The sequence below is a fragment of the Mesoplodon densirostris genome, chromosome 17 (assembly GCF_025265405.1).
Source record: "Mesoplodon densirostris isolate mMesDen1 chromosome 17, mMesDen1 primary haplotype, whole genome shotgun sequence".
NCBI classification, from domain to species: Eukaryota; Metazoa; Chordata; class Mammalia; order Artiodactyla; family Ziphiidae; genus Mesoplodon; species Mesoplodon densirostris.
In genome coordinates this window covers 51,596,526-51,610,735 of record NC_082677.1, presented here as the reverse complement: position 1 = coordinate 51,610,735, position 14,210 = coordinate 51,596,526, and the positions used below count along the sequence as shown (strand labels likewise).

The 14,210-nt window shown below is 39.3% G+C and overlaps 1 protein-coding gene across 1 annotated transcript in view; it reads left to right on the top strand.

Annotated features, from left to right (window-relative positions):
• The first annotated feature begins 206 nt into the window (after positions 1-206).
• Positions 207-14,210, top strand: part of OBI1 (ORC ubiquitin ligase 1) — a 44,893-nt gene continuing 30,889 nt past the window's right edge. Inside the window, exons 1-3 of the mRNA XM_060080225.1 lie at positions 207-346; positions 9,724-9,859; positions 12,268-12,359. Coding sequence (XP_059936208.1) covers positions 275-346; positions 9,724-9,859; positions 12,268-12,359 — 300 coding nt within the window. The 5' untranslated portion in view covers positions 207-274. The remainder of the gene's footprint in view (positions 347-9,723; positions 9,860-12,267; positions 12,360-14,210) is intronic.

The following is a 14,210-nucleotide window of genomic DNA, read 5'->3' as shown; positions in this document are numbered from 1 at the left end:
CAAGATCCTCGATGCCCGTAGTAAACCTCCTTCCTTCCCATTCTCAGGAATCCTGTAGGTTCCGAACCGGGGAGAGTTTTTTTCAAACGGAAAAGCAAGGAAAGAAGGAAGGGAACAGCTCCGGCGGCCGCGCGTTGGGAAAGCGCATTTTCGTTGCCTCGACCGGCGCGGCGTGGCCCTGCTGGGCTACCGTAGCCGGCCTCGCGCGGCCTCAGTTAGGGCGAGAAGCCGTGGTCGGCGGGACTTCCGTGTTGGCGGGATTCTGAACGCTGCCATGGCTCAGACCGTGCAGAACGTTACATTGTCGCTCACTCTGCCCATCACGTGCCACATCTGCTTGGGGAAGGTAATGGGTGATTCCGGGCACGGCTACGAATCGGGGTCGGGTGTGCAGTGGCCCGCCAGAGCCGAGGCCGGTCTCTGTGTGTGGCGGGGACGCGGCGCGAGGCGCCGGGCTGGTTGAGGACGCCGACCCGCGTTCTCCTTAGGCTGGGGAGGCCACGTCCCGGCCGACGGAGGGAGCGCGCCGCGATTCGTGTGGTCATCTCTGTGCCTTTCGGAGGAAGATGACAGCGGTCTGGGGTGTGGAGGGAGGGCGGCCTCACCCGGGCGACTCCGGCGTCGAAGGAGGCCTGGTCAGAAACGAATCCCAGCAATTTACGCCCCTGTGCATCCCCACCAAATCCTGAAAGCACGTTTCCTGGGAGCCTCGCTAAGGTTCCTTCGTCCTCTGCACAAACTAGAGTGTTTTGTTCTTGGGCCTCCAGTGCTGGTTGAAGAGTCTTTTCCATTTCCTGGATCATTTCCTTTACTTAACCTGGCGTTGGGAGTGGCTTTTGCTCTGGGTTCAGAATTTGAAAAGTGAATAGTACGTGCCCCTGAATGACGTTTAGAATGAGAGATACGGTCTTTAATTCCAAGAACGGATCAGTCAGAAGGTAGAATACCGTCTTTTTGTGATGCAAGAGGTGCCTAAGGTGTTTGTGAAACTAGGTGGAGAAAGTAGTTCAGAATTAGAAACGGAGTTTTGAAGGTTCTAATGCATTTGTCTCCTCTTTCATTTCCGTTTGTGCCTCCCGTTCGGTTTAAGAAGAACATTTTGTTTTACTACGTAGGTCCAGAAAGGAGATTTTTTTTCTCACGCTGAATTGTTTTTACGTTTATGATGTGTTTGTGCGTGTGTTTACCCCCCCCCCCCCCCACAGGCTTAGGACTGGGAAATGCAAACTTAATAGAGCAAACATTTGAGTGCCAGCCAATATGATCATTTGATCATCTGCTTTAAGTCTATGTGAATTTCCTGAGTTCAAGAAGTAGTAGGAAGCCAGGCTTGGAAGAAACTGATAACTCATGATATCCATCAGAATGAAATGCCAAGGAAATAGCAGATGTGCTGTGAGAGGATATAGAGATGGCTTGATCCATTCTGACTGGCGAGATCAAGGATGGCCTGTGGAGGGTGGTTATTTGAGCTGGCACGTGCTACCACTGTCTGCATACATAGCTGAGAGGAGGGGAAGATGTTTCAATTTGCTACAGTCTACATTTGGCTCCTGTCTTGAAGTTCCCACAAGTTAAGTTCTGAGTGAATTCACTCCCAACAGTAGCCTGGTAAAGGGCTGATAAAATATCCTTCGGAAATAATTTTCACTTGGTTGTAGTTGTACACATTATATCTAGTTTCCATTAGTTCATAGACTGTCTCTTGCAGTTGTGTTGAAAATGTGTTTTGCCTGGTCGATTTTGCCTACCTATGCTTCCTGTATTTAACAAAACTGATAGCTAATAGAATATAGTGCTTTGCAGATTACAGAATGCTTTTGTATACATTTAATTATTTCATTTACCGCTCTCACCAGTGCTGTGAGATAGATAGGGCTGGTTTCCCCATTTTCCAAATAAGAAAACTAAGGCTTAGAGTCTCCAGCGTTTGAACCTCTGTTACCATTTGTGTCTTCAGTAAGTTACTTCCTAAAAACTCACTTGAACTCATGCATAACAGCAGACACTTTTGGTGTCTTTTTTCTGCCATGTACTGGTTAACTGTGTTCTAGAATTAAATGTGATTAATTAATTAAAGGTTAATGATTTGTAAATAGGCATTTGTTTATGTCTACTATGGAGGCAGAACGGCGTAGTGGTTGAGGGCCCTGAGTACTGTGTTCCGACTAAGTTCTAATCTAGGTCTTGCACTTACTAGTTATACAACCTTGTAGACATTACTTAACCTCCCTCAGAGCAGTTTCCTTATCTGTACAATGGGATTGATAATAGTATTAACATTCATCCTTGTCTTTTGGGGAGGATTAAATGAAGTAATTCATATGCAGTGCTTAGCATGAAGCTTGGCACTTAATAAATGTTAACCTTTACTATGGACACTGAGGCAGACCCTCAAAATCAGGAAGCCAGCCTTTCCCAGTAAATGTTCTTCCCAGTTGCTTCATGAGACCAGTACACTCAATGAAGATTTACATTCCCAACAGAGTGGGACCTGTTTGTCCAGGAAATTGCCACAGTACATCCAGAGGTTTTAGCTGGTTCCCTATCCCTGTTGCCTTTTGTATAGTTAAAGCAAATCTGATCTGCTTGTGCTACTCACCCTCCCGCACACAGCTGTATTTGTGGGGTACTGGAGGTGGCATGGCCTGGAGTAGCAGCGCGTTCCTAATGTTACTTCCATCTCCCCGACACACAGCATCTCCGGCCACCTCTGAGATCTGCCTTAAGGTCCTTCCTGACTAGCCCTCTTCTGTATAATCATCCTTTTGCTGCCCTCACCATTGGTACCGTATAGAATTAGCAGTCTTCATTTTTGATTTTTCCACAGAATTAGGGGCCATTATTCCTAGAGGTTTACTGTAAAAAAAAAAAAAAAAACCTTGCATATTACTTAAAGAAGATAGGGGTGGGAGAGATCTTAAATCTGAAGAGATAAGGTAGATGCTGATTGGAATGGGGGTGGAGGTGGGGAAGAATGCGGGGGGGGGGGGGGGCGGGGTGAGCAGTAGTGGAGATAGTCCAAGTAGGTAAGTGGTTAATGCTCTGTCTTTTGAATACAAATGTGCTTAAAATGGAAAAGTTTAAACATTTTGCATTTCCTACCTCTGACTCTACCTCCGTCTTAAAGGTGGATTCTCTCTGCCCAATAATGTTTAGCAACCTTGCCAATATTGTGAGTAAGAGCTCTGTGTGGCCTGAAGAAGTTGGGTACATCCTGTGGGACAATTTATATATAACCTTTTCTTGCCTATTCCTCTTTAATTTTTTTCCATGCCTTGGGCTAATAGGCCAGCAGGCCAAAGTACAGAAATGATCTAGCCCAGGATATCTGTTCAGTGACATTTGGTAATGCCGCCAGAATGCTACAGACCGGTTTATCTCTAGATAATTCCAGGCTTTTATCTCTTCGATTAGGATTCAAGCTAGGAAACGAAACTGTTGCAGGTAATACTTTTATTGACAGAGTCAGCGTTTTTGCCGTGAGTGACAGCCAAATGTGGCCCACAGTTAGTTTTATCAAAGGACAAAGGAGGTTCTCAAGAGAAGTGCCAAGCAACTAGGCTTCTAATGCTGTTTAACATTAATATATCATATCCAGTTATTCCTCACTTGAGCACGAACCCAGTTTGGGGCACCATGCTTTAAGATAAATATAAATAAACTAGAGTATTTGAAATCATTTGGAACGGAATTGAAATTGAGGTTGGAATATAGATGGAATGGAATAGTGTTGGAGTGAATGAACATGATAGCGAATCATTAAATAAAGTCTTTTCATTTGGAAGGGAATCAAGCTTTGGGTAGCGCCACGATATTAAGATTTGTACTTAATATAATGCAAGCTTTCTGGCTGAAATAATCAGAAATGAGATCAGCTTTCTCAGGATGTGGAGTGTCCGTCTCTTGAAATGTCCAGTAATAGCATGGACTCTTTCTCACTAGGAACACTTTGGAAAAGAACCCTTCTTTCAGGGAGGACTTCTTGCTTTGCTTTCCACACATGCAGTTGATTTAAAATGTTGCAAAGGTAGGGCTAGAGACAAAGCCTTAGCAACGTAGCATCCTAACTCTAGGTTGACTAATTTCATTAATCAGTGTTCATTAGGGGCTGTTGATTGACCAGCAAGCCATCCACCTCAGTACATTGAGCCCATGTTGGAGTCCTGATTGTCTCTCAGTTCCCAAGAGTAGATTTAAGAACCAGCCTTGTACATAATTGTCACGAGTAATTTGCTTTGGAAAAAAGTCATGTGGAGTATATAAGTTTTGCATTTTCTCTTTTCTAGATTAAAATAAGCTTGAAGAATGCAGACACTTTCAGAAAAGTATAACAATGTTGTGTCTTAACATGGAGTATAATAAAAATTAACTCAAAAAAGTGTTGATATATCCTAATAATTTTCAAGGTTGGCATATAATAGCTGACATATTTACTTCACAAATAAGATTCCAGTTTATCCTTAAGGCATTCTAGGTAGGGATAAAGGTGGGAGAGGGGAAATGTATTATCTCTCTTTTTATGTAGACAGAAGTGGGGACCCAGACCAATAGGCCTTAAGTATAATAACTGAGTTCTCGGGATCACACAGTTTTAAAGTTCTAGGTCCTAAACTCTGGCCCAGAGCCAAAGATTTCTTGAAACATAGCAAGAGCAATCCAGGAATTTTATTTTTAAAAGTTTCCAAATTTCTAAGGTTGAGTAGGCGGGCCCCTAGTACAATCATTTCTACCTCAGCTTTGTTTTTCAGTCTTTCTAGGTCTCCACTAGTGAAACCCATAAAATGTTGACATAGGTGCCAGAAGGATATTCTTCGGAGAAGAAGGATTAGCTCTAGTCTCTAGTAAAGGTGACAAGAGCAGAGAGGTTGATTTTAAGTAAAATTGCCAGGCTAGTTGGTAAAGTTGATCTACTGCCTTTTCCCTCCAGCCACTTCCATCAGTACAGTAGCTCTGTTCTGCAGTCCCTACTGATCCTGGTGTCTTGATCCTTTCAGGCATGTGTCCTCTATTTCTTACTCCCAGGTTATTATTTACTAAACCTGCTCTAAGGAAGAAAGAACTATTTCTTAGTTGAAAGATCATTCAGTTTGCACGTGTAATGGTGGTTGGATGCTGACTCTGCCACTTAGAACCTGTATCATTATTTCCTTGAGTCTCAGTTTCTACAGCTGAAAATGAATTTGATACTATCAACCCCATTAGGTTGTTAGGGAAATTCATGTGAGTATCCCAGCCCAGTGGTTCTCAATGGGATGGGAGTACATTTCGTTCCACAGAGACATTTAGCAATGTCTATTTCTGATTGTCTTGGGGGGGGTGCTACTCACATATAGTGGATAGAGGCCAGGGATGCTGCTAGCTAAACATCCTACAATATACAGGACAGCCTCCCACAACGAAAACTTTTTGTTCCAAAATGTCAGGAGTGTCAAAGTTGGCAGACCCTGCCCTAAACCAGTGTATAACTCCTACTAGGTAAGTCTAGAATGGATATTAATGGACAACACCTTTAGGCATGACTCCTCCCAGGTACGTTTGCTTTTTATGAAAGGGGTTTTGGTGGTAAAGTCTCCTAAAACTGAAACATCTTCAGATAAAAGAAACTACATAGTAGAATTATATATTATAGGGTTGATGTTTTTTGTACCTAGGACTGCTTCCTCAGGCCCATTCCAGTGAGAAGAGCCCACTTTTCATCCCTTACTTTGTCTTCTCTTCCTCCTCTTCCTCCTCCTCACCGGCCTCATGGGGCATTACCCTAGGATATCACCTCAACATGCTTACTCCAGATGAGTTTGGAATTGTACATGCCACTTAGCTTTGCCATTGTCTTCTTGCATTTTTATTTTGTAAGAGTGCTTACTGTGTTATTGCCACAGATCTCATTTGAGAGTAAATTGGATATAAAGTCTAATAACCTAGGCAAATTATGACTATTTCTGTATCTTGAGAAGATCTTATTAAAGAAAATTATTTGTGTATGTGTTTTGGTGTTATATATAGCAGGATCTGGGCAGAGGAGATGGGTGGACAGGAATTGAAGGAGGGCTAGATTCTTTGTATTTTGCTTCTGTAGGTTATGGTCAAATAAATAACAAGTAATTTGTTTTAGTAGTTCTTTCTCCTTTATAGGTTTCTATTCTCCTAAGTACATTTAAACCATTGTCTAGAAATCATCATCTGATAAGTACGTGGTCCAAAGAATGAATTAGTCAACTGTTTCAAAATCCAACACAATGGCAATGATAATACCAGGTATTGAACAGTGAAAATGATTCTCCTTTGGGTGACGTTGCCAATGGCTGTTAGCAGACAGAGCCAAGTAGTCTGCCTGTGGTTGTTCTTCTGTGTCATTTTGGCAGATTAAATGGAAAGGTTAAACTTTCACTTTTTCAAAATTTGGCAGTGGCCATTGACCTTTTGCTTCTTGAGATGCTTTTAGCAGCATTATCTCAGCCTTTTGTTTTAATACATCAAAATTCACTTCTATTAATCTTAGAGTATACATTGTATAAGTTGTTGTAGGTGGACATAAAGATGAACAGGACAGTGTCCCTGCCCCCAGGGAACCTGAAATCTAGTAGGGAAGGCAGGATGTAAACAATCTTCCAAGTCCAGTGAACGTTAAATCAATGCATAGGAAGTGCCCTTATAAGAATCAGACAAAGATCCAGTTAATTCTAAAAAGGATTAGTGAAGGCCTTACAGAAGAGGTAACCTTTGATTTCCATCTTAAAAGATGGGAAGGATTTTATTTTGATTGGGGAAGTTGGGAGGCCAGTAGAACATATTAAGCTAAAAAATGAGAGCCCAGTAAACAAGGAGACTCTATTATTCTTTTTGATGAACATTGGGTATATCTGTGTAGTTGAAGTATAGGTTTTGTCAAGTATTGAAATAGCAGATCAAAGATATGGCTATATAAGAACCAGATTACATTGTTCTTTGGAAGCTGTACTTAAAACTATGAGCAGGGGAAAATAACACGTTGTTTTGCAGGAGAGCAGTGAAAGCTGCTGCTCCATATTTTAGATGGCTAGCTCTGGCATCAGTATGAAAGGTGGACAGTAGTGAACATGTGGAAGCAAGGAAGCTTGGGAGGAGGTCATTGCAATAGATTGGGTTAAGAGAATGAGAACCTGAAGTCATTGAGGCGAAGATGAAAAAGAAGTGATAGATGATAAGTAAAAGAACATCTAGCGGTAGGTTTGCCACATTTTGACTATTTTGGGATATACTTTTTTTTCCACGTTATAACATTTCTGAAATCTGGTTCTATTTTACAAGCGGTAGCATCTTGCAGTTGTAATTGGCAGCATTTTTCATTCTTTCTTTTTTCTTAGTGGTACATAAAATATGGGTATATCTTAAAATCTCTGGCTTCTTAGACTGATATATGATACCAGCATTTGATGATGGATTGGATGGTGAGGATAAGTAAAAAGGGTGAGTCAGAGACAGCTCTGAGTAGTCTAGCCTGAGTGGTGACGTGGTGGTGCCAGTAACTTAGACAAGAAGTGCAGGAGGGGGAGTGAGTGTGTGCAGGCCAGGTTTGGCTTTGGACATGTTATGGTTGGGGCAGCTTTAAGATGCCTACATGGAGTTGGCTCCTGGGCACGTGGATATAGTCCTTTTCGCCTTCCCCCTCCCCTCCCCAGGGATTGCTCTGTGGAAGTCTCTGTGCTTACATCTTTATATTATTAAATCTTAAGCAACATCTTAATGAAAAGTTTACTAGGTTAAACCATAGTTTTCAGAAGAGGAAACAGATGCCACTGTAACTAAAGGGTTAACCCAAGGTCAAACAGTTCAATAAGTAGCAGAGCTGAAGTCGGCCCCAGGTTTGTCTCTAGAAGCCTAGGCTCTGCCACTTACTAAGGTCCAGTTACAGAGGATTCTCAGGAACCGTTACCATAGAAAAGATGTTAACACTATGTGATACATGAGATTGAGAGAGAAAATAGAACTTTGTCAGGTAAGGTGTCCCAGGACAAAACATGAGGGAAAGCAGCTGTGCCGCCTCCTGTACCTTGACCATGAGCATCTGCTTCTCTTCTCATCCTACCTACTCTTCAGTATTACTTCAGCCTTTTCAGGATCCATTGGTTGACTCTGTGACTCTCTCAGTTTGTGCCATTCACATACTCAACAGTGTTTGGCAATCCAGCTCTGTACATAACCCTAGTAAATTTACTTTCTTACCTTTCAAAACAACTGCTTTATTCTCCTATTTTCTCACGTCGATATCCCCCCCTTCTCACTTGCAGCTGGTAACCTCACCTCATATTTAATCACAAAGAATAAGCAGTTGGAACATGAGTTCCCTCATCTTTCCATCAACAGATCTTCCATCCGCTTTGTTCTTGTACCCTCGGTTTTCCCTTTTGTTAAAATGGAGGACAGATCCTCACTCTATATAAGCCAAAATCTGCCCCCTTGTGCTTTGGATATCATTCCCCTCTTGACTTCTTAGGGACTTTGCTATCTATGGCTCTAATCCCTCCCCCTCTTCCTCCATCATTAATTAATATCCCCTTTTTACTGTGTCATTCCTGTTATCATTTCTTACGATGGCCATATTTTTATGCTCTCTTCTTTACAGCAAAATGTGAAAGAATTGCCTATTCCCTCTGGCAAGTTCCCCAATAAATTGAATTTTAAGTACTGTCCTAATAGCAATTACTTCATTCAACAAGCCTTTATTGAGTACCTGCTGTGTACTAGGCTATCTTCTAGGTACCAGGGATTCAGAAATGAATGAGATGAAAGAAGTTCTTGCTCTTACGGAGTTTCCAGTCTAAAAGGGGAGATAAATGTAAATTTACAATAAATATGTAAACAAATAAGTAGAGAACTAAAACAGCTTCTCTTCTATTTTCCCTCTGATAAAACAGCTACACCCAGTCAGAACACCTACATCGTTAACCCTGAGCAGGCCACCTAGTATCTTCACACCTTGGTTTCCTTATTAGTAAAGTATATTTACTGTTTATCTCACAGGGTTATTGAGAGAGAGAGAGAATGCATGGAAAGCCCATTGTAAAATATAAGACAATATAAATGTAAAGTATTGTTATTTGTATTTGATTACACTGAGTCAAAGATTTGTGTATTTGGTGTATTTCAGTGTTTCTGTCAGCATTGTTTGCTATTTAGATTGTAAACCACATGAGCATATGTCATGTCTTTTAGGATTGTTGTAGCTTTCATGCCTCTGGTTTCAGGGACTTTCTAGTAAGGATCAGTGCTAAATTGTTGATTGCTATTGCTCTGTAATATAGTGGAATGACTTGAGGGAAGGATTTCAAGTATTGAATGTCATATGGGTGATTGGACTAAATAATCTTTAAAAAACCTTCTAATTCTGACATTTCGTGATCCAAAAATAGAATAGTTGAAGGAAAATTGCCCCAGCCTTAGTGGAACAAAATGCATTTTCTTTTTGGCAATACGTGTGGTTTGGAACAAAATAAAACCATTTCATGACGTGTTCAAAGTTTCAGTCTCTATGACCAGGTATCTAAGCTAGTATCTGTATTATACATGTGTAAGAAACAATGTGGTAGCACAAGCAGCGTGTTTATGAATCCTAGATATTATACTTCCTCTTAAAGCACCTACTGCTGTACTCTAGAGAAGAGATTTGCTCTAAGCTAAAACTATTGAGATTCTCATTATGACTGTTGCCCTGTACTAAAAGTAATGTTTCTTTTTTCAAAGGTACGCCAGCCTGTCATATGCATCAACAACCATGTATTTTGTTCAATTTGTATCGATTTGTGGTTGAAGAATAATAGCCAATGTCCAGCCTGCAGAGTCCCCATCACTCCTGAAAATCCTTGCAAAGAGATTATTGGTAAGGGTCTATTTTATAAACACATAGAAATAGATTTGAAACAATCTTAAATAGTGTCTATTTGGAGGAAGACTGAAATAGACAATTTTCAGTGATGTTATTTTGCCAATATCCTACTGGATGGATTGATCATTTGGCATAATCTGTAAGTGGAGCAACTGAGGAGCACAAAGCGCTATGAGAAGTCTCAGCCTCCTGGAGCTTTCATTCTGGTAGAGGCTGTGCATGTGGACCAAAATATTAATGGTTTAAAGCAGCAGATGCTAACAGCCAAAAACAAACTAACAGAAAGGTCCACAGAGTTTAAACAGGGAAGTTCAGCTAGGAACATTGAGATGGGATCCATGACACAGGTGGCCTTTAAGATGGAGATTTAAGGATGGATAAGTTTTCAAATGGTAAAGATTAGGGAGGGCATTTCATGCAGGGGGAATAGCATGCACTACGGTTTAGAAGTAGTAAAGTAAGGCATGTTTTTGGAAATGATCAGTAGTCTAGTTTGGGTCTGACTGTTGAAATAAGACTGAAAATGTAAATTGAGACTTTATTTTTATTTTTTTAACATCTTTATTGGCGTATAATTGCTTTACAATGGCATGTCAGTTTCTGCTTTATAACAAAGTGAATCAGCTATACATATACATATGTCCCCATATCTCTTTCCTCTTGCATCTCCCTCCCTCCCACCCTCCCTATCCCACCCCTCTAGGTGGGAGGGAGGGAAAGCACCGAGCTGATCTCCCTGCGCTATGCGGCTGCTTCCTGCTAGCTATCTGTTTTACATTTGGTAGTGTATTAGTGCAGAGCATCTTGAGTGACAGACTAAATCGGGGAACTGCTGTGTGGGTGAGAAGGGCGAGGTGGGCATGATGGTCTGAGCAAGGGGATGGCACAACCCAAAATGTGTGTAAGGAGTATCACTCAGGGGATGTGTGCAGGCTGGGCTCCAGGGGAGAAACGGGACGTTGAGTAGGTCAGGTTGGACGCGCTTGCCCAGGTGAAGGAGAGTGTGATTCTGGATTAAGGGAATAAAAAAGAACATTCACTCCCACAGTAGTATAGGTAAGGGAGGGGATAAAACTTGAACTAGAAGATTCTTGAAAAGTAAAGCATTTAAAGAGCTTTTTTAGTGTTATTTCTCTTAGATTGTTAAAATTAAATGATTTTTATTTGGTTTTGCTTTAGGAAAAATTGAAAGTGAATTCATGATAGCATGAATCATAGAAAAAAACCTTTCAGAAAACTTAAGAAGTCATTGTAATAGTCTTAAGTTAGGCAAAATGGACTTAACTAAAATTTTTATAATGGAAAGGAAGGTATATATGCTAGAACAAAAGAACAACCAGTGGAACTTTGGAACTAAGTGATCTGAAAGGGGAATCAGAGCTGGCTCCAAGGTTTCTTTCCTGAGTACCTGGATGAAGTCTGATAGAGGAATATTTCTCTGCTGTGCTGGAAACTGGAGTGTTAACCTTAGCCTCTACTTTTCTACCTGCACTGACCTTTACCAGGAGTCAGGTCTTTCCTTGCGGAATATGAGTTTTGTTGATTAAAATAATTCGAATGTTTTTTCCCCAGCTTCTTTTCACATCCCTTCTCCCTCCTTTATTCATTCATACCTAAGTGATATTTCATAAATTCTCTCAAGTAAAATGGTTCATCCATCCTGCCATTTGGATAGAACATCCTGAAAAAGAATATCTGTAAATGCCTTTGCTATCATGATGCTAAGAAGTACAAAGAAGGTAACCACAGCATAAGTGAAGAGCTCTCAGGAAGAAAACATTTTGAGTGTGTTTGTGTGAGTTATTATGGGCATACAATTAGTGCTGTGATTTATAATCCATCGTAACTGGGTTGTTAGAATCAGTGAAAAGACACATTAATCTTTTCAGTTGTGTAACCACATATGTTTGAGTGAATACATTGGTTATAATAATATATATCATAATATATGTATCATATGTGATATATACAGATAATAATATGTATTTGATAATTATATCATGTACAGGTCATATTGATAATATATTATTTATACAACTTATTGGTTAGCTGTAAATATAGTCATTGATTTTATCATTAACAGTTGTCTGGTACTCAAAATTTGCAGTCGTCCAAATGTGATCATTAATAAAATATAGCCTTTGCCTTCATTGAGTTTAATATAATAAGAGACATAGGTAAGTAAACACAACATGATATTTTATTGAAGGTATTTCTTACGGTGTTATTTATCTTTTCTCAGGATTAAAGTACAGAAGAGGCCTAGATGGCAGCCCACGTGGTTATAAGGAAAAGGGTAGAAATTAAGCTAGAGAACTATATAGAACAATAAGAAAAGAGTTCATTTTAATTGTCATTCTACCCAAATCAGAATGAAAAGTTAGCTTTTTTTTTCCCTATAGGAGGAACAAGTGAAAGTGAACCTATACTAAGCCATACAGTCAGGAAGCACCTTCGGAAAACTAGACTTGAATTACTCCACAAAGAATATGAGGTAAATAATAATTAAAATGTTAAATGATGACAGCATTGAATTCAAGGTAAAACTGAGCTATCAGTCCCTGGACTTCTTAGAGTAAGCATCTAATGAAATCTTATTTTAAATGCCAGTTTAAAAATATCTTATTTGATAAATTCTTTTTCTTTTTCCCTTTCCTATTTCAAATAGAGGAAAGGAACAGATGGAAACATTTCCTTTTTTCTTTCTTTTAATTTTAAATTTGTCCTCAACAGAAACATTGTTTTGTAAGTTACTCCCTCAAGAGGAAACTCCCTTGTAAAAGTCAGTCTTCCAGCCCCCACAAGGCATTGTGAATGGTCTGGCAAACAGGGACTATAACCATCATTCTGTTTTTGTTTCTACCTATAAATTCACTGCTAATTATAAGTCTGATCAGTTCTGGTAAAGAAAATATACTTATGTCAGCTACCAGCAAAGAGATTTTGGTGTGAGATATGCTATTTCCTAATTCTTTTTTTCTTTTCCCATGTAAAACAGTGTTTTTTTTTTTAAATAAAAATTGTGTATATTTAAGGTGTATAACATGTTTTGATATACATATACATGGTGAAGTGATTACATCAATCAAGCTAATTAACATAGCTGTCTCCTCACATAGTTACTTTGTGTGTGGGGTGAGAGTACCTGAAATCTACTCTCTTTGCAGATTTCCAGTATATAGTACAGTATTATTAACTATAGTCATCATGTTATACAGTAGATCTCTAGACTATCTCTATCGTGTATAACTGCAACTCAGCACCCCTTGAACCAGCTCCCTATTTCTCCCACCTCTCCATTTCCCCCACCTTGCACGCTTGGTAATCACTGTTTAACTCTGCTTCTATGTATTTGACTCTTTTAGATTCCACATATATGTGAGATCATGCAGTGGTTTTCTTCCTGTGAAGGTGATTTGACATGGTGATGGAATTTTTTCTAAATCAGCTTCATGTTAATGGAATACATATACTTTTGAATAAACATTAGGCCCAGTTGTCATTTTATATCGACTAAATGAGGGATATTATTGCTCTCTTGCTTTGACACAAAATATTTTTAAGTTATACTATGTAAATGGAAACTACTTCAGCTGCTTCAAAAATGTTTTGAAATAAAGTGGGACATAAATAAATGACTGAATAAATGTTCATTCGTATATGTTTTCCTGTTTATATCTGTTTATTCATTAATATATTAATTCAAACAAGTAAAGCGATTTTCTTATTTTGTAATGCCATTTAACTTTAAATGTATTGTAATTTAAAATAGTAAATAGCACTATCTGTGTTAGCTCTGAAACGTATTCTTATTTACTTAATATTTATCACACTTAGATGCTAATCAAATTAATCCTTTAGAAGATCACTGGCATATTGAAATTTATTTTCTAACAATAGAATTTCTGACAATCTTAGTTTAAGATGAAATATCCATTATAGATGAATAAATTGTATCACAGAAAAGAGTTTTAGCCCCAAATGTTTAGTTACTGGATTTAAGGTAGCAAGCAGCTCCACGTGGGGAAAACTAATACTTGGAATAGTCTTAGCAGTAATTAAAGATCCAGAATGTAGAAGAGTTAAAAATTAACTACAGGTACTATCCTGAAGTGAAAAGTGAAAGGACATGGTATGTGGTTTTACTCCTACTTCAAATATAGAAGCAAAAATATAGATATCAAACAAAACTATAAATCTTGATCAAAACTGTATTTTTAAATTCCCCTCAGTAAAGCAATTAAACATGCCTCAGAATTTTCTTCTGAGGAATCTACTTCCTTGTTGAATTCATGTGCCTTTTCTTGTTTTCTGGATATCTAAAATAGAATCAAAGATTCGACAT